At 47.2% G+C, this 23,199-nt stretch overlaps 1 protein-coding gene across 2 annotated transcripts; it reads right to left on the bottom strand.

The window, feature by feature from the left end:
• Positions 1–18: 18 nt before the first annotated feature.
• Znf746 (zinc finger protein 746) lies at positions 19–23,193 on the bottom strand. Of its 2 annotated transcripts, none has more exons than XM_055605541.1 (7): positions 23,082–23,193; positions 20,108–20,407; positions 19,876–19,957; positions 18,954–19,067; positions 4,425–4,616; positions 3,675–3,800; positions 19–2,656 (listed from the first exon to the last, which is right to left on the bottom strand). In XM_055605541.1, the coding sequence occupies exons 1-7, from the start codon at positions 23,103–23,105 to the stop codon at positions 1,536–1,538; spliced, it is 1,959 nt and encodes a 652-aa protein (XP_055461516.1). In that variant the 5' UTR covers positions 23,106–23,193; the 3' UTR covers positions 19–1,535. The 2 variants fall into 2 exon arrangements, with proteins under 2 accessions (XP_055461516.1, XP_055461517.1); XM_055605542.1 differs by having other exon boundaries at positions 19–2,653.
• Between the last annotated feature and the right edge of the window lie 6 nt (positions 23,194–23,199).

Here is a 23,199-nt window from a genome sequence, read left to right as displayed (position 1 = left end):
ATCCATGAAACGGCCTTGGTGCTGGTTAGATTTTATTTTAACAGGATGTTTTCTGTTCATTTGTTTTTCAAAATATCAGTTATATCAATATTAGAAGTGTAAACAGGTACAAAATATACAGTACATAGAAACCATTTTCTTAACTAGTCCATTTCTAATAAAGTATGCAGGAGGTTGCTGAATGGGCACCATGGTCTCTGCCCTCTTCAGGGAGTCATTAGCCATTTGGGCAAGAGGACCAGTGGCTGCTTAAACAAAATGGGAATGGCTATGTGTGGGGGGACAGCATTGTTATGACAGAAACTTGGACCTAGCTCTAATTCCACTGAAGATATTCCAGGCAGGCCTGAGCCATGTACCCAGTTACCTGGCAATCCAACTGCCCCCTGCGTGCCTAGTGATACATAAGCACACACACCAGGGGGCTGTCCAGCTCGAGCTGCTGAGGCAGGAGGAGTTTTGTGTCTTGATGCTTTGATCCATGTGTGTAGGACAAAGCTTTTAAAAGGACAAGATCTCAAAATCTTCCCTAAACTGTTGTTCTAGGAGAACTGGGTCTCAGCTGCAGCTCTTCCCAGCTCCTGGAACACACAGTCCTCATGGTGAGAGGTTGTGTCCCCTTTGAACCCTTTATTTCCTCTTCTCTAAAAAGAACCACCTGTCTAGCTGCTTTCCAAAGTCATGGTAATGGTGGAATGAGCTGTGAAGTGGAACCATTTTGAAAATGAACATACTACACAATGGCAGCCAACAGAAGCATCTATGGGTAATGGACATAACCCAAGATGGGTGGCTCTGGCTTTCTGTGACTTCATGTCTGAGGGCTAACCACCCTCAGACCTAACACTACTACAGCTCCATGACTCGTCTTAGCCAGGCCCAGGAGTCACTACCACAGAGGACATTACCACCTTGGACAGGTCCCGCAGATGGCTCAAGGGAGAAGTCAGGCTTCGGCTTTATGGGGTCTTTTCAGGAGGCAAGGGCTACTTCTAGCGGGGTTCTTACTGATGGGTGGAGGCTGTCTAGGGCCAGTGCCCTCATCACCCAGGGCCCAAGGTCTCGGCCAGCTGCCTGGCTAGATGAGGAACTCACCTGCCACAGGACTGTGTGGTCCAAGGCCGGGAGTGCCCTGGCCTGCTTCTCCCACTGACTGTCTTTCCAACACCGCTAAGACAAAGTAGACACACACCCCTTAAAGCCACAAGTACACCTCAAAACTTCAACTGGTGTTGATACTGTTTTTCAGCTTTTTCCTCAAGAATTAAAGAGAAAAACAAACAAAAAAATGGGTTTGTAATTAAATTACTTAAGATCCTATTAAGCTGTTCAGTTTCACAGTCGGAATCCTACTTTCTTTAAGGTGGAGGTTGCATTGATAGTTTCTATTTCCAGTGATCAGTTCAGCAACATGGAAATTTGGTTCTCTGCCAAGTCTCCCTCTTTGCTTCTGAGCTTTCAGGCCACCCTGCTATCTGCACACGGGACTTTGTACATTTGTGGCCTGCAGGGGGCCACATGGAGCGTTGCGGCCCTCACAGGTCTCCACCGCCATCAGTGGGTCCCAAGACACTTAGGCCACAAGTCCAGTCAGTCACAAGGTCTGTGGAGGCCATAGGTCCTTTGGCTGCAGGGCTCTTGAAGGGGTCGGGAGGGGCTGGCAGTGGCGGAAGCGGCTGACCATGGGCGGGCGCCTTGGCCACTGCTGGGTGGTTGCGCTGGTGTTTGCGGAGGTGGTCCTTGCGGATGAAGCTCTTGCCGCACACCGTGCAGGTGAAGGGCCGCACGCCCGTGTGCGTTCGGTAGTGGTCGATGAGCTTGGAGCGCTCTGTGAAGCGCTTCTCGCACTCGGTGCAGGGGAAGGGCCGCTCGCCCGTGTGCAGCATGCGGTGGCGGATGAGATGTGCGGGGCGTGTGAAGCAGCGGCCGCACTCTCCGCACCTCAGGGCGCTGCTGTCCCTCGCACCGCCCCCACCTCCACTGCTGCCTCCGCCGCCACCACTGCCGCCACCTCCGCCTCCAGCAGCAGTGGAGGCTGCCCCCGCGCCCGCGCCGTCCGACAGTCCGCAGCTCCGTTGGTGTGCACTCAGGCTCACCTGCAGCTGGAAGCTCTTTCCGCATGTGGCGCAGGTGAAGGGCCGGCCTCCAGGGGGCGCTGCCGGGTGCTTCTTTAGCCCCGGCTTGTGGCCGAAGCCTTTGGTCCGGCCGGGGTATTTGCAGGGATCATTGAAGGGTCTCGGGGCCTGGCTGGGGTCCAGGATGACCTCGCCATTGTCTGGAGAGGAGAAGGGGAGTCCCTCGGGCATCGTCCTTGGGTTCAGGCCCACTGGAGGTTTACACCGGAAATTCCAGCCCCACCTGACCCCACCAAAGAGCCAGTCCCCGGCAGGAGCCTCCTCCTGTGCAATGGCAGGACTGAGCTCACCAATGTCCCTCTCTGGCCGAGCTGGCTCCCGCAGCCCCAGCACAGGGTCCTGGCTGGGGAAGGAACTGCCTTGGCTTTCCCAGGCTCCTTCTTGGACAGGGCTGGGGAAGAATCTTGCGGCTTGGCCTGGTGCAAACAAAGTCCCATGAGCCTCCAGGTCTGTGGGATGCACAGGTGTTGCAACCACCTCCTCTTCCTGGACTTCAGTTTTGATAACAATTTTTACATCTGCTGAGAAAGAGAGAAGGGCAGAGATCATTCTGGACACTTTAAATACAACAAGGGACAGACAGCTTCATTTGGAAGCAGAGCAATCACCCAGCCCCATGGAACAGAACATGGGACCTAACCCCACATAAAATGCACATCCCGCCCCATCCCTAGCCAAAAGCTTCACCTGGCCTGCTGACTTCCCCACAGTAAAAGCAGCCCTCAAATTTGGTTCCCAGATTCTGTTTTCTTTCTTTGGCTGGTAAATTATGAATTTATTCTAAGAAAGGGACTCTGAGTGTGGTGGTCATGTCCTAAAAATAAGGCAGAAGCACAGGCCTGGCCTCTGCGGCATCTGGGACTGTACAGCTGTCAGGCACATTTTTTAGCCACAGTTTCACTGTGAGTACCCAACCGCACAGGGCTGCAAGATTAGCCTGGACAACACATGGAAAGGACCCTTGGCCAACCATCTGGTAACCTGTAGTTACCTGATGACCAAAATGCTACTGAACAAGTAGAACTGTTTGACTTTATATAAATATACTGAATTTCAACCCCAAGACTTGTTATCAGGGACCCTGGTGTTTTATCATATTTTGGTGGTGGGAGTGGGAAAAGATGACATTTTTATTAAGGTAACAGAAAACTGGCCTTCAAACAAGGGAATGTGAGAACAAGAATGTGGAAGTCGCTCTTCCCAACTCTTTGGCAGCACTGACATCTAGGAAGTGGTTTTAGCTTAGTCTGTTTGCATCTGTGCCATGGGGGCCACAGGTTGCCTGGGGGAGGGGAAGGCTTGTCCTCCTAGAAATCAGCTTATCTGAATAGATTGGCTAACTCCCCGTGGAAGGAACTGTCTATAAGAAATGGGTATCCTCAAGAAACGCTGTTCAAGTCAGAGAGCTCCGAAGGAGGTAGAGAGCAGGAAGCACAGCCAGCGGGAGAGCAGACTCTGCATGCTGGCTGAAAGGCTGGGACAAGTCACCAGGAAGAACAGAGCTCCCGTCCAGGCGTTCAGTCTCCTCCACTGCTGTACCTTCTGTGGATGCCGCTGTGTTTAGCTTCAGTGTGCCATCTGAGCATGCTGAAGAGGGGTGGTGGGGAGGGAGATCTGCTTGCCAGGAAGAGGGTGGGATGGTGGTTGAAAAGTTGGAATGAACACCTGTAAGGAAGAGAAGTCGCAGCCTGTGAGTTAGGGGAAGGACAAGGACATGGGAGAATAGTGAACATGAAAACTGAGGGAGGGGCGGGCAGGGCAGGGCAGGGCAGTGAAACCCTGAAAGCCCTCCTCAGGACTGCTCTGAATGACCATGTGTGGCTTCTTTGAAGCTAGTGCCTTTTGCTCCCTTCTCTAAAGCATTGGAAAGTCAAATATTACCAACTCACTCACCTTCAAAACGAGTTGAGCCTATGCCTCAAGGTAGGTTTGAAAAACTAACAAGATGTTAGGCCAGATTTTCTTCCTCATTTTAAAAATATTTATTTTTATTTTACATGCACAGGTGTTTTGTCTATATGCATATCTGTGCACCACATGCATGCACTGTACCCTCAGAAGCCAGAGAGTGTGTCAGATCCCCTTCTGACAGTTGTGAGCTGCTATGTGGGTGCTTGGAATTGAACCAGTGTCCTTGGAAGAGCAGCCAGTGCTCTTAACTACTAAGCCACCTCTGCAGCCCCCAGGCTAGATTTGAGACCTCACAGTTCCTCAGACACTTTTAGGCACCTTTCCAAGCCCTACCCTCAGTCCCCAAAACTTATCCCTGCTCCCGTCTCAATCACTTACCAGAGGTAGCATCTGTGGAGATGTCTCCTGCCCCAGAGTCCAGCTGGCTGAGGCCCCAGGGCTCTTCCCCAATATCTGGCTGTCCAGCTGCCCAGGCTTCCACACCAAGAGCCTGCTGCTCCTGCAGCTGAAGCTCACCCTCTTGCTTGATCTGCATCAGGAGGTCAGGGGCAGGAACTGGGGCTCCAGAGCCTAGGAAAAGGAGAACATGTGAGTCCCTCAGGCCTGAGCTGAATGTATGTGTAATCAAGGAGATTTTTAGGGTCTATCAGTACAAGAAAGCCATGGCAGCAGGTGCCTGGGTTGGTGAAAGGGAAGAACATACAGGCATGTTCAGGTCCAAGGGCAAGTCTCAGCTGTCCTGGAATCCTGCTCTCACTTGTATGTAACACAGGAATGCAGGACTGAACTCAAACTCATCTTGCCCCCTCCATCCTTGTATATTCATATGAGCTTAAAAGAAAGAGTCTCGAGGTAAAGGAAAACAATTTGACCGGGAAATAGAGTGAGGAGCTGAGGAGGTAATTCAGTAGGTAGTGCCTGCCTAGCTCACGGAGCCCCTGGCCCAATCCCCAGCATTGCATAGAACAGGTACAACTAGGAAATCCCAGCACTTGGTAGGTAGATGGGCTAGAAGTTTAAGAACATCCTTAGCTACAAAGAGAGTTTGAAGCCAGTCTGGGCTACATCAGGCCCTGTCTTAAAAAAAAAGTGTGGGGATCAGAGTGGATGGTAAATGACCCAGAGAGTTCTTGACAGATGAACAACAAAGCTGCTACAATCATCTCAGTGGATGTTAGCAGTGGCATGCAGAGCACTTCTGTTTCTGGCAAATGGCAGCTAGACATGCAGAGAACCAGAGAAATTTCCCCTAGTATGGGCATCTAAAACATTGGGGAAAATACAAAGTTTTTGTTTTGTTTTGTCGAGACAAGGTTTCTCTGTGTAGCCCTGGCTGTCCTGGAACTCTCTCTGTAGACTAGGCTGGCCCTGAACTCACAGTGACCCAAATGCCTCTGCCTCCTGAGTGCTGGGGTTAAAAGTGTGAGCCACCACCTCCTGGCTAATACAAAGCCTAGGTGACAACCTACAAATAAAGGTGAACAGAGGTTGGAGGATTGCCGCCTGGGAACGCCAATTTACTGACAACTGACTTCTCCCCAAGAACAGTCAAGTCAGAAGAAAGTAGGGCATTATTTTCACAGATAAAAAAATAACAAACACACTAGAATTCTGCCTTTCAACTACAGAGATGGAAAAAAGACATTCATATTTCATATTTTTCCTATTTCAGTTACATATAAGCCAAGGTTCCATTAACATCAACCTCATAAAAGTCACTCCTTGAAGAAAGAAACAAAAATCCTAAAGCTTCCTGAAACGAATAAAAAGTTTAACTTTTTCTTTTGCTTTTTTTTCTCTGTGTAGCCCTGAAATCCACTCTGTAGACAGGCTGGCCTTCAACTCACAGAGATTAGCCTGCCTCTGCCTCCTGAATGCTGAGTTTAAAGGTGTGTGCCACCATTTCCAAGCAAAGTCTAACTTTCAAACTAATTAAAAATAACAATAGTCTGGGGAGCTGGAGAGATGGCTCTGTGGTTAAGAGAACTGTCTGCTCTTCCAGAGGTCCTGAGTTCATTTCCCAGCAACCACATGGTGGCTCCCAACTGTCTCCAATTCTGCAGATTCTGACACCCTTCATACCAATGCATAAAGAATAAAATTAAATAAACTAAAAAATAGTCTGAAGGGGAAGGGAACAGTAAATGAATACTCCTCAAAGGAAGAGTGTAGAAGAGACAGGAGTAAGACTGGTGTCTCAGGGAACACAGCAGAAGGGGATGCAAAGGGTGGCCAAGGCCCTGTGTGGACCAGCCATGCCACACAGATGGTGTCATTCACCCATGTCTCCAAAAGCGTCCCAGCAGCAAAATCAGAAAAGGATGAGGAGGGGTGGAGAGATGGTGCAGCGCCTCAGAGCGCTGGCTCTTCTAGAAGATCTAAGGTTTTAGTTCCAGCGTCCACATGACAGCTCACAACCGCATGTAACTCTAGTTGCAGGTGAGCTAATGCTCTTTTTGGTTTCTGAGGGCACTAGGCATACAAGCAGTGGACAGACATGCATGCAGACAGAACACCCATGTATGTAAAATAAAAAAACAAGTTAACAGAAAGCAAAATAGAAATCAGTAATATCATGTAGGTATGTATATACATACACATGTATCTTTCTAAATAATCAAGGGCCTAAGGGAAAACTGAAACACACTAGGATGCTAGTGTTGATGAAAATATAAAAATTTGTGAGTCGGACCTACGGCGGCACATACCAGAAATTTTATAGCAGAAAAAAACAGGATGAAAATTAATGGGCTAGTTAGGTAATGCAAGGTATCACAAAAGAAGCAATACCAACAACAAAAGCCTTTATTTTATTTTACATATTTTTTTGAGTCAGGGTTTCTCTTTATAGCTGTGGCTGTCCTGGAACCTACTCTGTAGACCAGGCTGGCTTCAAAACAAAAGCCTTTAAAGAACAGAAGGAAGCTACACCTGTGCTCAGGCCTCTAATTCCAGCTTCTTGGCAGACAGTGGGAGGAAATCACAAGCACATATTTAAGGTCAGCCTGGGCAACATTCTCAAAAAGTCTCAAAAAGTGGGAAAAAACCAAACCCAACAGCTGGGGACACAGCTCAGTGGCAAAGCACTCGCCTGCAAGTGTGAAGCTCTAAGGATGGAATTAGCCGATTAGTGTACAGGAAATAATGTGGAAAACAAAAGATTGCTTTACTGAAAAGAGTATTAAGCCAGTTCAACTCAAGTAAAACCCTATGAGAAAAGGAGAGAGAACACATCCCCAGCCTGAAAATGAAACCAAAGGAGTGAGTGGGCTCAGATGCAGCTGACGAGCACACTGCGACAGTATTCTAAACACCCTTCTGAAAAGTCTGCAGCAATGGACAAATTCCTAGAAAAATTACAGCTTGCAAAAACTGAACCAAAAAAAGAACAGAATACCTAAATAATCTTTTAACTAAAATAAAATAAATCTGTGTCTAAACCTTCTAACAAAGAAAACTGAGACCCACATGGCTTCAATGGTGTCTTCTGAACACCCAGAGTACATCATTCCAACATCATGCAGACTCTGAGCAAATAACTATCTTCAGCACTAAGAGCAGGAGGAGGCAGTCTGCAAAAGGAGAATTACAGTCTAACAAAGAATTACAGACCAACAAAGACAGATTCAAGTTTTACAACAATCGACATAATAAATCTATAATGCGCACAAATGACAATGATACAGGAAGTTTATTCTTAGGCTGAAAGGTTGGCTCAACTTTAGGAAATAATGTAATTTATTGTATTACTACACCACAGGAAACAAACAAAAAACTGTATCATCTCAACAGATGCCAAAGCCAAGCAGAAATCCACTCTATAACACTGTGGTCCTCCTGTTGGGTGCTGGAAATCCCTGTTACCCAGAGCTGTGGGCTTGTTTCGTGGCGTTCTCAATGAGGAGAGTTCAAAGCCAATCTCCTTAAAATCATGAATCACTAGAGTACTAGTTTCACAGTGTAACACTAGGGTCTCCATTATCATCTCTGTATCACCAGGGTGCCCATTTTCTACTGAGCAATTTCTGGGATTTCATAGCACAATAAAACAAGAGAAAAATAAGCCATTATGGATTTAAAAACAAAAGCCAATACATCTTCATTAATTAATGTGATTTAATTTCTCAGAAAATCTGAGAATAACTAGACGATTATTAGAAAAGTTATTAGTATTAATGAGGATTTTAGTAAGATTTCTGGATAGAATTGTCAACAGACAAGAAACTGCTTTTTTAATACACTACTAGTATTCTGAAGAGTTGAACAATTACTACTTTTCTTCTGTGTCATGGATCTTAACATGAGAAACAGAGGAGGAAAGCCAGTGAGGTTAAGTTATTTTATGTGTGATAATTCAGGATTTAGCTTTCATCCGTGGACAAGGACTTTCTAAAGTAAAGCCACTAGTATCAGAAGTTAGCCTGGAGCTGTTCCTAGCAGGGAAGTTGAGGACACCCAGCTCTGCAGCTGGCCGGTGGACCCGGCACTGTGCTGGTCTCTCCTGATCCTTACCTCTGCGTGTGCTGTTACCTCACACTTTCAGGTTGGCTGTGTGCAGGGCAGAGGATTGAAAACAGCACCTTCACAGAGCTCCTGCTACACGGGAAGGGTGTTTTCCTGCCCCTAGTCCCCATAAATCAGCAATAAACAGAAACTGCCAGTTAAAACAAGATACCATTGAGCACAGCAATTAAAAAAACAAAATAAAAAAAAGGAACATAGAAATATAACTAAAAGTAAAGACCTTTTGGGCATAAAATTATAAAATTTCAAAGAGATATTACAGACAGAAGAAAGGATAACAACTCAATGAGAGGAAAAGCGTCAATACTTGCAATTTCAAAACCCCATTTAGATTTTTCATGGTAGTTGATCAGGCAGTGAAAGTTTCCTCACAACAATGAAGGAAAAGAACAGAATGCTAGCTAGTAAGAAAGTAGCACGGTCTCCTCTGCTGCTCAGCACAAAACCTGACCCTGCTGGGCTAAGGACTTGAGTATGTGCAGCAAAGCTTGAAACTTTCGGTAAAAAATACAAGACTTTATTATGATCTGGAGCTGGGGAAACGTTTCTTAATTGCTAAAGACAGAAAAAAGCTCCCTTACAAAGGAAAGACTACCAGACCTCAGTACAGGGGAGTGAGAAGCATCGGGGCTTTACAGTACAGCTCTGAGCACGTCACTCAGTGTAGAGCACTGCCTGTTACATACGGGGCCCTGAGTTCCAGCTCCAGCACACAAAACAGCCAACAAACCACCCCAACTAGAGAAAGTGTCAGTACACACAAATACTCAGAAATGCAAAGAACTTCCAAATTAACAAGAAAGCAACTGAAAAGACAAATAGAACAGCCACAAACACAGCAAGCGGTGGCACACAGTGCTCCGTTTCACGTGCACTCAAAACCACCTCGTTCCCACATGATGGTCAGAAATGGAAACAACCTTTTCAAAGAGGCAGGAGAGGAGCCCTAAGTCCTGCTGGTAACCTCAGTTCAGCGACACTTTGACACTCATGTCCCGGGCCACTCCAAGTCTATATTAGAGAAAATAACCGAAGAATTTTCACAACAGCATGTCTTTAAAGTGAAACAACCAAAATTCACACTAACCCCAAATAACTCAAAACTTAGAAACAAAACAAAACAAAAAACCCAGCAAATACTCCCCAGCAGAAAACAAAATAAATGCAGTTAGTCATAAAAATTATGAAATGAAAAATCATGGATATGAACTATTGGTTTTATATCACGAGCACTCAAGCACAGATGTCAAATGGAAAAAGCAAGCCCGAGAAGAAAATATGCACCATGGCACCCTTCATAAAAAGTTAAAAAGCAAACAAGGGCTTTTGGTAATGCACCGAGAGTAACAGTGTGAAGAAAGGCAGGGATGAACAGCACAGGTTCTGATTTTGTCTGTTCATAACAAGTGAAGGACACAGACTCTGGAAGGTTCTCATGGTGCCCACTTCTTGTGCTGGATGTTTGGCACACAATTGCTGAGTTCACTCTAGATACTTCACGAATCTCCTTCCTGGGTATTTTCTCACCATTATATGCGATGCAGAGTAACAGGAAAACCACACATTATTAAACATCAAAACCAACCCCCAATTGTTTGATAGCAAACAATAAAAACCTATGGCTAGGAGATGGGATAGAGTGTAGCTAGTCTTTGCCACTTTATGGGTTCTTCTTTTCCCGAAGCTTCATCCCCTCCTCCCCACCCCATTTTACCCTCTATCACCAGATAGGAGAGAGATAGAGATCCCTGAATCTAATTTCTTTCTTCTTGTTTCTTTTCTGAGTACAACTACTAAGAAACCCCCTGAATGATCAACACCACCAACCCCTCGCCTCTTGGGGCCCTAGCATTTATATACCTTCTGAAAAGTTTCCAGAATTCCAAATGCCACACAACTTCAAAAACTATCTGCAGCTGGCAAAGCCACACCTCTGCTAGAGCACAAGGCAAATCATAGTCAGCTGCTGTCGTCAGTCTGAAACAATTCCATATCCCCACACCTGGGATTAAAACAAAAACATATTCTTATAATATTTTTGTGTTTTTAAAGAATGTCATGACTATAGGTGTGCATAGTTAGGCCACTAAAACTATATTTTATTAAAATTATATGCTAAACTGTAGAGAGGGTATCTTGTGTATTGTATGAATGCCTTGCCTGTCAATTTAAAAACTTATGACCTACAGGAAAGGGTGGGTCATCCGGCAGGCAGGACGTACTCTGGAATAGAGCCAGGTGTGGAGCATCCCCTGGGAAGATGTAAGGACAGACGCATGTTACCCGCCATGTGGCACACCGTAGATTAGTATAAACGGGTTACGTTATGAGCTAGTCAGAGAAGAGCCTAGCTATATGGCCTAGGTACTTGTAAATATATTTTCAATCTCATGAGTCATTATTCTGGAAGCTTAGGGACTAGAGGAAAAACACATACCATACTACACTAAATCACCGATTTAATAGGATAGTCTAAAAATAACTAAGATTTATTTATTTTTATTACATATATGATGTCTCTATGTGGGCATGTGAGGACAGGTGTCCTTGGACGATAAGGCTTAAAGGTGGAAGCAGCAGGTCTGGAGCTGGATCAACACATGGTTGTGGGCTGCCTGACATGGGTGCTGGGAACACAACTTGGGCCCTTCTTGAAAAGCAGCACATGGTCTTAACTGCTGAGCCATCTTCCTGGCTCCTTTTGAAGATACCTTGTTTCTTGAGACAGGGTATCACTATGTAGCCTTGGCTGGCCTGGAACTGCTATGGAGACCAGACTGGCCAAACTCACGAGGTCTACCTGCCTCTGCTTTCCAAGTGCTGGGATTAAAGGTGTGCTTCACCATGCCTGGTCTTTTAGACAATACTTTAAAAGAAAATTCCTAGCAAGGTATGGCAGCACACACCTGTAATTCTGAGACTCAGTAGGCAGGGAATCAGATGTGAGGTAACCAAGGAAATGGAAGCAGTTACCTTAGAAGCTGTGTCTATGGTCAAAATGTCCCTCTGTGACTGAACACCCTTAAACTGCCGTCAGGTTATTCCTGTTATATTAAAACTAAGGGGAGGGAAAACTTTCTCACACTTGTGAACTGAAAAAGGTCTGTATCATCCAAGGACACAGGATGCTATGGTTTTGCTCTCTTTAGTGTTTTGTTTTGTTTTTTTTTAAAGTCATGGAAAGAAATACCCTAGAAAGATGCTCCAGTGTGCCATGATTTGGGAGGGAAAAGGTTACCTTTCCCCACAAATATGCTCCTCACCTCATAAATATTCATATAACCTCTTACAAAAAACACATGCAAGATCTTTTTCAGCTATCCACTCTTGGGTCAGCTCATTCCCAGCTCTGTGAAGTGCACTATGGCTTTGCTTCACTTTGCTAAGTAAATCATTGCTTAAGCTGAGCCCCTCTGCTGAATTCTATCCTTTACGACAAGAACCAAAGCACACCAAACCCCATAACAGACCTAGCACTTAACAGACAAGGCAGGGTTTCAAGTGCAAGGCAAGCCTGGGCACAGTGAATGCTGTCTCAAAATGAAAATAAATAGATAAAATGAAAAGGAGGCTGGGGGTACAGTTCAGTAATAGAATGGTAGCCTGTCACAAACAAGGCCCTGATTTGGTCTTTACTGCTGAAAACAAAACAACCTCTTAAAGTCACACTGCAGGTAGAAGCTGTACACTGCTCATGACGCATCATCAAGGAAAGATGTCGACTCTACAACACCTTAGCCAAATTGCTAGGGCATAGTTTAAAGCCAAATTGCTTAGCCATAGTTTAAAAAAGAATGTACAAGCCGGGCATAACAGCATATGTCTGTAATCTCAGCACTCAGGGAGGCAGAGGCAGGTGGATCTCTGAGTTTGAGGCCAGCCTGGTCTATAATGCTACATAGAGAAACCCTGTCTCAAAAAACCAAAACAAACAAACAAAAAAGAATGCAAAAGTCCTAGCGTTTTATTCCTAGCACTGCCCAAAGAGCTACTGATGAAGTTTTTTGTTGTTGTTCTCATTTTTGTTTGTTTTGTAAACTATAAAAAACCCAAAAGGTGTCTGAACATATGATTCATCACACCTAATGACAGCAGCATTTTAGGCCTGGAATGAAGTCAAAGCATACCACATGTACCCATCACAACTGCATAAAACACAAAATTCAGTCTAAAAGAACATCTTACTTGTGAGAGAAACATCTACCGTGAGAAGACTGTGAAACCTAAGAAACTGTCAATAAATTAATCTTTCCATGGACAAAACCAAAACAAAACAAAGAAAAGCTCAACAGTTGTAATGATGGCAATTTTCTAGAAGTTAAATTATAAAGTAGCTAACGCAATTCATCCATGCTCCCAACAGGATTATAGTGAGAACTTAAAAGATTCCAAAATGCATACTGAAGAGCAAAGATCTGAGTGAGAAAGGCAAAGACCAGTTTAAAGAACAAGCAGGGCAGGTTTGATCCACGAGGTATTATGAGGAAGCTGAAGAGTGTGGCATTGGTAGAGACACACAGAGAGCAACAAATAGAACAAAGAGCCAGGAAACAGCCTTGTGTACATGCAAAAACAGGTTCAAGCTGGTTATAAACCAGCCAAGACAGGAATATTTACTAAGAAATGTTTTGAGCCAGGGTCTCCTATATCTCAGGCTGGTCTACAGTTAGCGCCCAAGTGACACAGAACACCTGTAGAGGTCAGCGAGAAACTTTCAGGAGTTGGTTCTCTCTTACCACGTGGGTCCTGGGGACTGAACTCAGGTCATCAGGCTTGATGGCAAGTGCTTTTCAGAAAGGGCCTTTTAGGCAGTCTTCCAACTTGCTTTGTAGTCAAGAATGATCATGAGATTCCTATTTTCCTGGCTCTAATCCCGAGTGGGTTAGAGGTGTGTGCCACCATACCCAGTGGAAGAATGTTAAATTCTCCTTTGCAGCCTATATAAACATTAATTCTAGCTGGATTAAGGACTTAAATACATATGGACTAGTGAGGCCGGTCAATGTTTGCTGGCCGCTAGCCTGAAGACTTGAGTGGCATCACTAGGACCCACATGGTCTAAGAAGAGAACCTATCCTACAAGCTGTCCTCTGACCCCCAATGTGCACGTATACACCCCCACACACCTGAATTTAAAGTGTAGTTTAAAAATATATTTGCTGGGCACAGTGATGCATGCCTGTAATCCCAGCACTCTGAGAGGCAGAGGCAAGTGGATCTCTATGAGTTCGAGGCCAGCCTGGTCTACAAAGTGAGTCCAGGACTGCCAAGGCTTCACAGAGATACCCTGTCTCAAAACAAAACAAACAAACAAACAAAAAAAAACAATAAAAAACCATTTATATCTAAAAGGGCTGCAGAGATAGCCCATCTGTTAAGAGCACTTGATCTTTCAGTGGAACCAGGTTCAATTCCCAGCACCCACACAGTGGCTCACAACAGTCTGTAACTCTAGTTCTGGGGCAGGGGGCTGGGGGGTATGTGATGCCCTCTTCTGGCCTCTGTGGGCCACACATGGTGCACCTGCATAAACACAGCCAAACATTCATATACATAAAGCAAAAATAAATAAATCTTTAAAGAAAAAAACTAATAAGACAGACTCTTGCTCTGCTCGCTGTCTGTCCTGAGGCAGGCAGTCTTTTTCTCCGTATGCCATGATACTCTGTTGGAGAAACAAACTAAACTGAGATACCATGTCTCCCCTGCCTCACTGGCAAATGTTAATTATGAAAAGGGGGAAAGATATCAGAAACACATTTCATATTGCTGACGGGAGAATCTTCTGTTAGCTCTGGGGACAGCAATGCTGGCAGAGACAGCGACACCCCAGGCTGATACAGGAGGCACCTTAGGTCTGCCCCAGGGAGACGCCTGCGTGTTGATGATGTACTCACCGATGCCACTGCCAGGTGCTGTGGCAGTGAAAAACAGACATTACTAGAAAACAAACTGCAACAGTGCCTTTCTGTTGTTGTTGATTTGCTTTGGTAGGGTCTTACTATGTAGTCCCAGGAGGCCTGAACTTGCTATGTCATCTTGGTGGCTTTGAACTCAATAGCAATCCATCTGCCTCAGCCTCCAAAACACTAGTATACATTACATTTGGGGTTTTCTTTTATCTTGTTTGAGAAAAGCTTTCAGGATTGTACTCCTGGCTGCTCTCAAGGGTCTTCTGTGTTCTAAATGCTGAGCTTACAGGCATGTGTCACACCCAGCTATATAGCTGTTTTTCAAATATCAAGCACCTGTTGAAAAGCTTGGGCCAGGTGTCCAAGGCCCCACCTCTACCCCAGTACTGAGGCTATGGCAGGAAGGCCTGTACCTAATGAGTTAGTACAGCCACATGTGAAAGAGTAAAACTATGACATTAATGCTGACTTTCCAAAACACAAGGACAATGAATGTGAGTGGCTGCTACCTGAGGAATGGGGCGAAGTCCACGAAGGCAGCGAACAGTACCACAGACAAATTCCAAACACCAAATCACCCAGACACATCTCAGAAGATGGAACTGAGTATACTCAAGACCACTTCCTGAATTCCTACTCTGCTAGGAAATATGCAGGGTATGGGATGATTACGTGAACAAAACACACACTTTTTATTCCTTGAAATTTATAAATGGTAGGGAGGACATGTATATAATGAAAAGACAAATACAAAATACCTGGAACAGAGAGAGAGCAGAGTTGTAGGTGGGAGGGCTGCAATGTCAGAGAGGGTGACTGAGGAAAGTCTCACTCAAAGGCTTGCCTATCTCGGCCCTGAGGAAGTATACTAGCCAAGGATTTGGTACCAGCAGTCCCAAATGCTGAGCAAACAGCTTAGAGGACAGCGGCAGAGCAAAGATAGGAACATGGGAGGCTGCTGGGCTATGGAGACTGATGGAAAGTTAGGAAGTGTATTTCAAGGGGGTCTCTGATGGGTCCAAGCAGACTGAAGGGGCTAAGATGACAACCATCTTAACAAGAGACTGAGGCTTGGAAGGAGTCTAGATAACTGAGTGGGAGGACTAGGAAGAGAGACGGTGTGTGCATGTACACACGTATGCAGAAGGCCAGAAAACTTTTGAGTTTTTGGCTTACAGCTGGATAGATGGAGAAGCCAGGGACAATGAGAGAAGAATGAGTTTCAAACGGACGTTACCAGGTTGCTCTGAATGTACCTGCCATGGGTATGAGGTATGGGAAATCAGTTACAAGCCAAGGGTGGGGCACACACCTGGACTTAAGTACAGAGACCTAAGATGCCATTAGGGAATAGGGGACTGTGAGGACGAGGGAACACCATTTCGGGAAGGTCTTAAGGCTACAGGAAACAGCAAGGGAAGGGCAATAAGGGTAAGGCAGGAACCCCAGGAGCAGCAGGTGTCCTGTGTAACCAAAGACATGACTTCAGGAAGCAGTACTATGATTGGGTATGTCCCTAGATCCCTGTGTTGGAAACTTAAATCTCTTGATCACTGTTAATGGCATCAGAAGTGGAGTCTTTGGAGGCAGTCAGGATTAGATGAGGTCATGAGTTTGGGATCCCTTATAATAGCTTGAGGGGCTTTGTAACAAGGGGAAGAAAGTCTTGCTGTCCCCAAATGGGTTATCCTTTATTGCATTCAGCAAGAAGGATCTCACCAGGTATGGCCCCTTGACCTTGACTTTCTAACCTCCAGGGCAGGACTGTGAGAAATCTGTTATGACTCAGTCTATGGTACTCAGTGATAACAGAAAATGGACTAAGGCGGTGAATTATGGTGACAAACTCTCTAGACACAATGAGGAAGAGGCACCCAGATAAAAGGGATGGCTTGGAGAATACATGGTCCCTCTGGAACCTGAATGGAAGCCAGAGAAGTGGGCAGTCTTGGGACAGGAATGGGGTCAAGGGAGGGAATGTCTACTGCCCTTGAGAATGTAGCATAGGCAGCGCCTAAGGCCAGGCAGAAGCAATATCCTTGTACTACAGAGTGGCCAGGAAAGCAGAGCTACAGGCATGACTGCAGAGCAGCAGGCACAGGGCAGCCTGAGTAGAAGGGGTCAGACCAATGTTTTTTTTTCCCTTAAAAAAAAAAAAAAAAAAAAAAAAGTTGACAGCAAATTTTTAGAAAAGTTATCATTTTTTTTTTTCCTTTTCTTTTTTGTTTTCCCAGACAGGGTTTCTGTGTAGCCCTGGCTGTCTTGGAACTGCTGTGGAGACCGGCCTCAAACTCAGAGAGCTGCCTGCCACTGTCTCCTGAGTGCTGAGCTCAAAGGCACGCACCATCACTGCTGGCAGATGCTTTTATGGTCTGTGTGAATGTCCAACCCATATATGTACGTATACTACGTGCGCCTGATGCCTGGGGTTGTCAGAAAAATGCCAATCTCTTAGAGCTGGTGCTATGTTGTGAAACACCACGTGGGTACTGGGAACAGAACCTGGTGCTCTTAAACACTAAGCCACCTCTCCAGCCCGAGAGTAGCTTTTTTAAGCGAAACTAAATTGAAATTCTTGGTTTGTGAGTCCTGTATAAACAGGGCTAGATTCAGCCTGTGAGCCATACTTTGCGACCCTGAGCTAGTGAGGCACTGATCTGATGACTACTGGCTGATAAGGAGCTCCACTAGAGGCTGTCGGGAACACCAGCTGGGCCTGGCTGCAGGCTACGGGTCTCCACTGGCAGCTGCCTGGTGCAGGTGCAGAGGAGGCAGTCCATCTCTCAGAATTACGGTTTCGCCAAGTAGATAGAGCGCATACAGGGAAAGTGAGTGAGTGTATGAAGGGGGCAGTTAATGATGGCCACAGAGAAAGGAGGATTGAGAAAGAGTGTGAAGGCTTTGAAGGTCCTATAGACTGAAGACCTGATGGACTTGAGGTTCTGAAGCTGGAAGCAGCAGCAGAAGTGGCTGTGGCGTACATGCTAGGAATGGTGACAGTGGAGGAAGGAGGAGACCATCAACAGTGCCAGGATAGTGAAGGGGGTGGAGAGAGGGAAGGGCACCACGTGGACATAGCAATCTTCAAGAGTAGGAAGGTGAAGAATGGCAAGGTGTCCAGAGGTCTAAAGGAAGCCTTAGCTCTCAAGACAGGGTTTCCAGAGACAGAGGTTAGTTAGCAATAGTCAGTCATGAGGAGCAAGGACACCTGATTCCTGAAAGCCCAACATCAAAGGAACATGGAAAAGAGGACAAAAGAGCTATAGAGCAGCAGCACTTGGGAAGAGCCAGAGCTCAGCCCAGGCACGACCGACGGGAATACACTGGACGAGGAGTACTGGCTGGGCATGGTGGGTCCTGCAAAGCACCATGAAAATCACAAGAGGGAAGAAAAGAGATAAGGCCTGATAAGGGCATGCGCCACCTCAGTCAGGAGTGAAAGGAGGGCAGGGACCCCAGATGACTGGACTGAGAAGGGAAGAAAAGCTGCTGGCAGGCTCCAATGCACAGTGCAGAGTAAGGGCCAACAACTGGCCATTTCTTGGACCCTATTGGTTATTGCCAGGAAAAGGACATGTTACAAACATTAAGAAATGAAGGCAGGTACCAGAAACCTCTTACCTTTAGCTCTGGAAGTCAAGGCTACATGTACCCCTCACCCCCTTCCAGGCAGAGAACTGAGCAGGCACCTTTCCACCATCCAGATGACTCACTGTCCTTGGTACCAACAAGACTCTCAAAATATCTCTACTGAGCTACACAGCTGAGTACATGAAAACTGGCCATGGACTCAGTTCTAGACCTGTTTCTGCTCTTGCCTAACTAGATGAAGACCAAGTTACATGAAGTAAACATGTACGACATGTTTAACTACATAAAGCCTGAGTAACACAGTGTCATGAAGGACACAAACCCCAGGTGACAGGACAGGCAAGGGAAGGAAAAGGAGAAGGCAGAGGTCAGACGGAGACCATGCCTCTCACCAAAGGAGCCAGCAAGGTCTTCCCTGCAGGAACCCAGCATCCCTGCCCTTCCCAAACTTATAGAGGTACAGACTGGCCCCAGGAAAATCTGAGACACTGTGTTCAGTGTCTACATTCAGCTAAAATAAGCACCTGATTCTAGTTACATTGAACCATACAGTGGGTTCTGAAATTCCCCGTGTGTTTAAGATTGGATGACTCCTTTGCACAGCTCTGAATGCCTAGTCTTCAACTCCTTCTCACTTCCTCTTCTCTCATCCTCTAATTCTGTGCCCCTGCTTCTGGCTTTGCTATCTACATCCAGGATGGAAATTACTAGTTTCTATAACATAGCTGAGTAAGTCATAGTTATGACTCAACCATGAAAGATTTAGATTTAAAACTTTCTCTCTCTGTCTTTCTGGAAAGAGTGACACCCGCCTGGACCTTTACTTTTCTGTATTCATTTGGTCACCTGGTGTGACCCTGACCTTTTCCCAATCCTTCACCTGGACTTGGGTCCACAGGAACCTCCGGGACCTTGGGGCCAGTACGACGCCAGGTGCATGGTTCCTTGCCTTGCTCAATCTGGGAGAGGACCTCGGGTTTGGAGATGGCATAGTCTGAGGAAAGACAGGAGGTTAATTCCACCACATTCTCATCAAAGCTGGGCAGTAGACATTTGTCAAATCACCAACAGCCTAGAAACTAAATGTCTTGACTGGTACAGAAGAGCAATACTCAATGGCAGGCCTTCTGCTGCAAAGTCTAGGGATGGTCTTGTGCAGAGTGTACAGGGTGGGAGAGGTGCTACTACTCATTCAACAATGCATGTGAAAGGCCCACAGTCACCTGTCCACAGAGCTCATGGTGCCGCATACAGGGCCACATTAGGAAGCAGCAGCATGTCTGCAAAACAGAACCCCACCAAACACTCTTGGCCGGGAAGTAAGACCAAGAAGAGTGGACTCTGCCTTTCAGGACAGTAGCCGCAGGGGCTGGGGAAGCAGGGCTTTGGGGCAGGGAAAGAACACCTGTTTTGAGAGGCAAGCGCGACCCTGTTCTCACAGATTCTGAAATGGATTATATCAAAGCCACCCAGTCCTTGGAAGGAGAACAACTTCTCTGCTAAACTGGAGTTGATTAGAAAGATGATGGAGAGCCGAGGCACACCTGTGCTCCAGTCTCAGCCAAAACAGATGTCAATACCCTGGGCCTAGTGAGGACAGGTGTCACCACTTTCCCCGGTTTACTCCACCACGCAGAAGGGAGTTTCTGACTTCACCCACAAGTAGGGAAGGATGGGAAGGTGGGAGGGGTCTCCTTGCTCAAAGTATCTAGGGAGTTACCCATCACTGACATGAAAACAGTATCACAGAGAGGTCTGGGAACTCGTAAAATCCCACCTTACAGAAGCATGTCAGGCCTTACCCAGGGAGACCAGCGTCTCGTAGTTGCCCCTCATCACATGCTTGTAGAGTTCCTTCTGCCAGTCCTCCAGTTTGCCCCACTCCTGCTCAGAAAAATACACAGCCACATCATCAAAGGTCAGGGGCATCTGAAACCAGTGTCTCTCTCACACACACTTACACACACACACACGCGCGCGCGTGCTTGCAGGCACAGACCCTCAGCTTCCCCACCCAGGGCATCCAAAAGCTACCTTGGGGACCTCGCCCTTGCTGCCAGGGGGCAGTCGCAGGATCCAGAAGTTCCGGTTGCGCAGCAGGTTCTCCACATTCTCCAGCCGCCGCTGCAGCAGCCCGTACTCCTGAAGCAGGGTCCCCAGCACGGCCCACTTGCCCTCCAGCTGGTTGCTGAACTCCACAGCTGTCTTCTCACAGTCAGCCAGCTTCTTCTCTGCCATCCCAGTTCGACCTTCTAGGGAGAGGAGTCGAGCGGCCTGTGATTCAATCTTCCTCTCCATAGCCTGAATTGTAGCTGCCATTGTCCACGGAGAAATCTTTGAGAAAGAGAAGCCAGCATCATTCCCTGCACTGTTGCACTGGGAGCCTTTAAGACCCTAGGCGTGGGGAATAGGCTGGGAGTGGGGAGCCTGTGTACCTATTAAGGAGGGACATCCTGTATCATGCAGCAGATCTTGCCTTAGAGGGTAGTCTTTTTGGATAACAGATCTGGCTTGACTCTGGCAGGCGCCTTGCCTTGGGACCCCACAGCACACTGAAGATTCCTACCTTGGTGCTTTTCCCCTAGTCATTTCCTGTAGGTCAGCCCTACACATCTCCTCTAGTGGACACTGTCTTTTCACAGCCCAGTGCTAAACACATGGTAAACACAGTGCGATTTTGCAAAGTAAACAGTGACTTAGCATTGCTGGGAGTTTTAGTGGAGAAACGATAAACTGCAGATTTACCAGGGCCCAGCCTGTACTCCTGTCACAATCGCACAGGAACTGCCTGATGATGACCCAGCAAAAACCCCAGCTGCTTCAACTGAGAGGCACAAACAAGGGGGTTGCTCAACTGCTTTTTGAAAAAGCATCTCATGTCCCCACTCAACAGACAGATAATCAATGGCCAATTTTCCTTCCTCTAGGACAATCTGATTTGGTCCTTTCCTAATTGGCCCTCCCCCATGAGCTAAAGTTATCATTACTGCCCATTTTAACCAATCAAAGAGTTGAGTATTTTGCTTGTTTTTGTGATGACGTCTCACATAGCCCAGGCTGACCTAGAACTTGCTAGGTACAAAGGATGGCCTTGAACTCTTGATCTTCCTTGCCTTCAAAACCCACGTTCAGGGGTGACAAGTGTGTTATATGCCTGGCATTAAGAGTTGGACTTGTTACACTGCCAGAACTCTCTGTAAGGTACAAATCATTCCCAGATATGATCTGTCCTGACACCAGGGCCATAGTCTAATCTGGTGAGGAAGGTAGACAGTTAAACGTTTACACGTGCAACAACAATCACAAGATGGGTGCGTCCTGTTACTGGGAACGGCAGAGGCTTTAGTGACTACCTACAGGAACACATTTTTGGTAGGGAATGGGAGGAGCTCCTCCATGTACATCTGAGGTGCAAACCACAGGACTGGAGATCCTTCATGGGTGCTACTTCCGGTCAGTCCCTGGAGACAGATGTTCCTTACATTCTAGAAGAATACTCTCCAACAAAAAAAGGTAGGGGACTACTTGCAAAACAAAAGTGACTTCTAGGAACTAGTGTGGACTCATTTGAGTCACCGGGGACCAGAAAGTGGGGAGACATGTCAGAAAATGGGGACAAGAGGCCTTAACTAGAGGCAGAAGATCTTGCCTGGGTGCTCAAGTTTCTCAGGCTACATGAGGGACACTGGGTGTGACCAAGGACTTCCAGTAGGTCTCAGAAGATGGGTTTTGATGGGCAGAATTGTTAGAAGGGAAAAACTGCTGTAGGATACCTCTGGCCTCTTACTTCTCTTTAGGACAAGCCCTGACTGGAATTATCCCAGACTCTGAGAGTCTATTTCAGATGTATCTTTGTACTTTGCCACCCATTCCCTCTGCTGCAATCTCTGTTACACAAACGGGCATCGGCTCAAACATCTACCTCGTTGATGTTATTCTTGTTCAACGTCTTTTTTTTAATGCGGTCCACTGGCCTTTGAACTGTCCAACCATTAGTATGGGTAGTGCTCTGCTGAAACTTAGCCTCTTGCTAACTCAAAGGAAAGGTGGTATTGCCAACTGCAAAACAGGCAGGGAAGCCACTGGTTTAAGAGGATGCCAAATCCTTCAACTGTTCCTCACCCACATGACCAAGTCCAGGACTTCCAGCCCCTTCCAGCTCTGCAGCCTCACAACCAAAACCATCTCTCCAGCCTTGTGGACCAGTCCCGCACTGTCCTTTCTCTGTGCCTTTCCTCTCTTTGCCCAAGCCCTAAAACGTTAGCTAACTCAACTCACAGAAGCATGGATTGGGTGGCCGGGCAGGAGGAGCAGCAGGGTCTGCTAAGCACCTGCACTCGAACCTCATTTCAGGTTGCTATGACCTCTTTCTGTTCGACCATATGGCTACTCGTGTACCGGTCTGCTTTTCTTATCAGTCATTGAACTGTGAGCACTGTCTTCCCACACTTTCCTCGACGAGAGTCTCCGCAAGTTAACTTCGCTGGGCCTTCAGCTTTTCTTTTGTATGAAAGAATAACTATGATAAGTCACTACCCCACAGGTTTGCAGTGCGGACAAAAATCGTGCCTAAGCCGGGCTGAGTGCAGCGCCAGCCTGGCTGGACAAACGCGAGCAGTCTTCTCGCGCCGCCCGGGAGGGTTGGGCACATAGTGGGTGCTCAGCGTCTACGGAATCGAAGTCGGACACCTCCTAGGTGCCACCAGGCCGCTGGGGGGAGCTGGGGGAGGGAAGCACCGGCCCGGCGCGGAGGAAGGAGCCCGGCCCGGGGACGCGCAGACCGGGAACTTAGCGCGGGTCGGCCTCCGGGGCGCGGACGGCCGTTCCCTGCGCTCGGCTCCACCCGGTCCGGTAGGCCCCGGCGGACTTCGCAGCCGCTCGCCGCAGCCACGGGACCCGCAGGCCCGGTCTGGCCCGGAAGCCGTCCTGGGGCCTGCGGCGCAGTGTGCTGGGCCCCGGCCTTCCGGGGCCCGAGGCCGCGCGGGCCAAGCGCGCGGGCCGCCCTTACCGGAGCCGCGGCCGCCTCGGCCATGGCCCTGCGCTGTCCCGCCCGGCGCGGAGGAAGTCGACGCCGCGGCGCGCGGCCCCACGCAGGCCCGGCCGCCGGGTCCTCTCCGCCGGCAGCG

This window comes from Psammomys obesus, unplaced genomic scaffold (assembly GCF_907164565.1).
Source record: "Psammomys obesus unplaced genomic scaffold, mPsaObe1.curated_primary_1811, whole genome shotgun sequence".
Lineage (NCBI taxonomy): Eukaryota > Metazoa > Chordata > Mammalia > Rodentia > Muridae > Psammomys > Psammomys obesus.
Note: the sequence above shows the minus strand (reverse complement) of the source record. Positions and strands in the feature narration are given on the sequence as shown.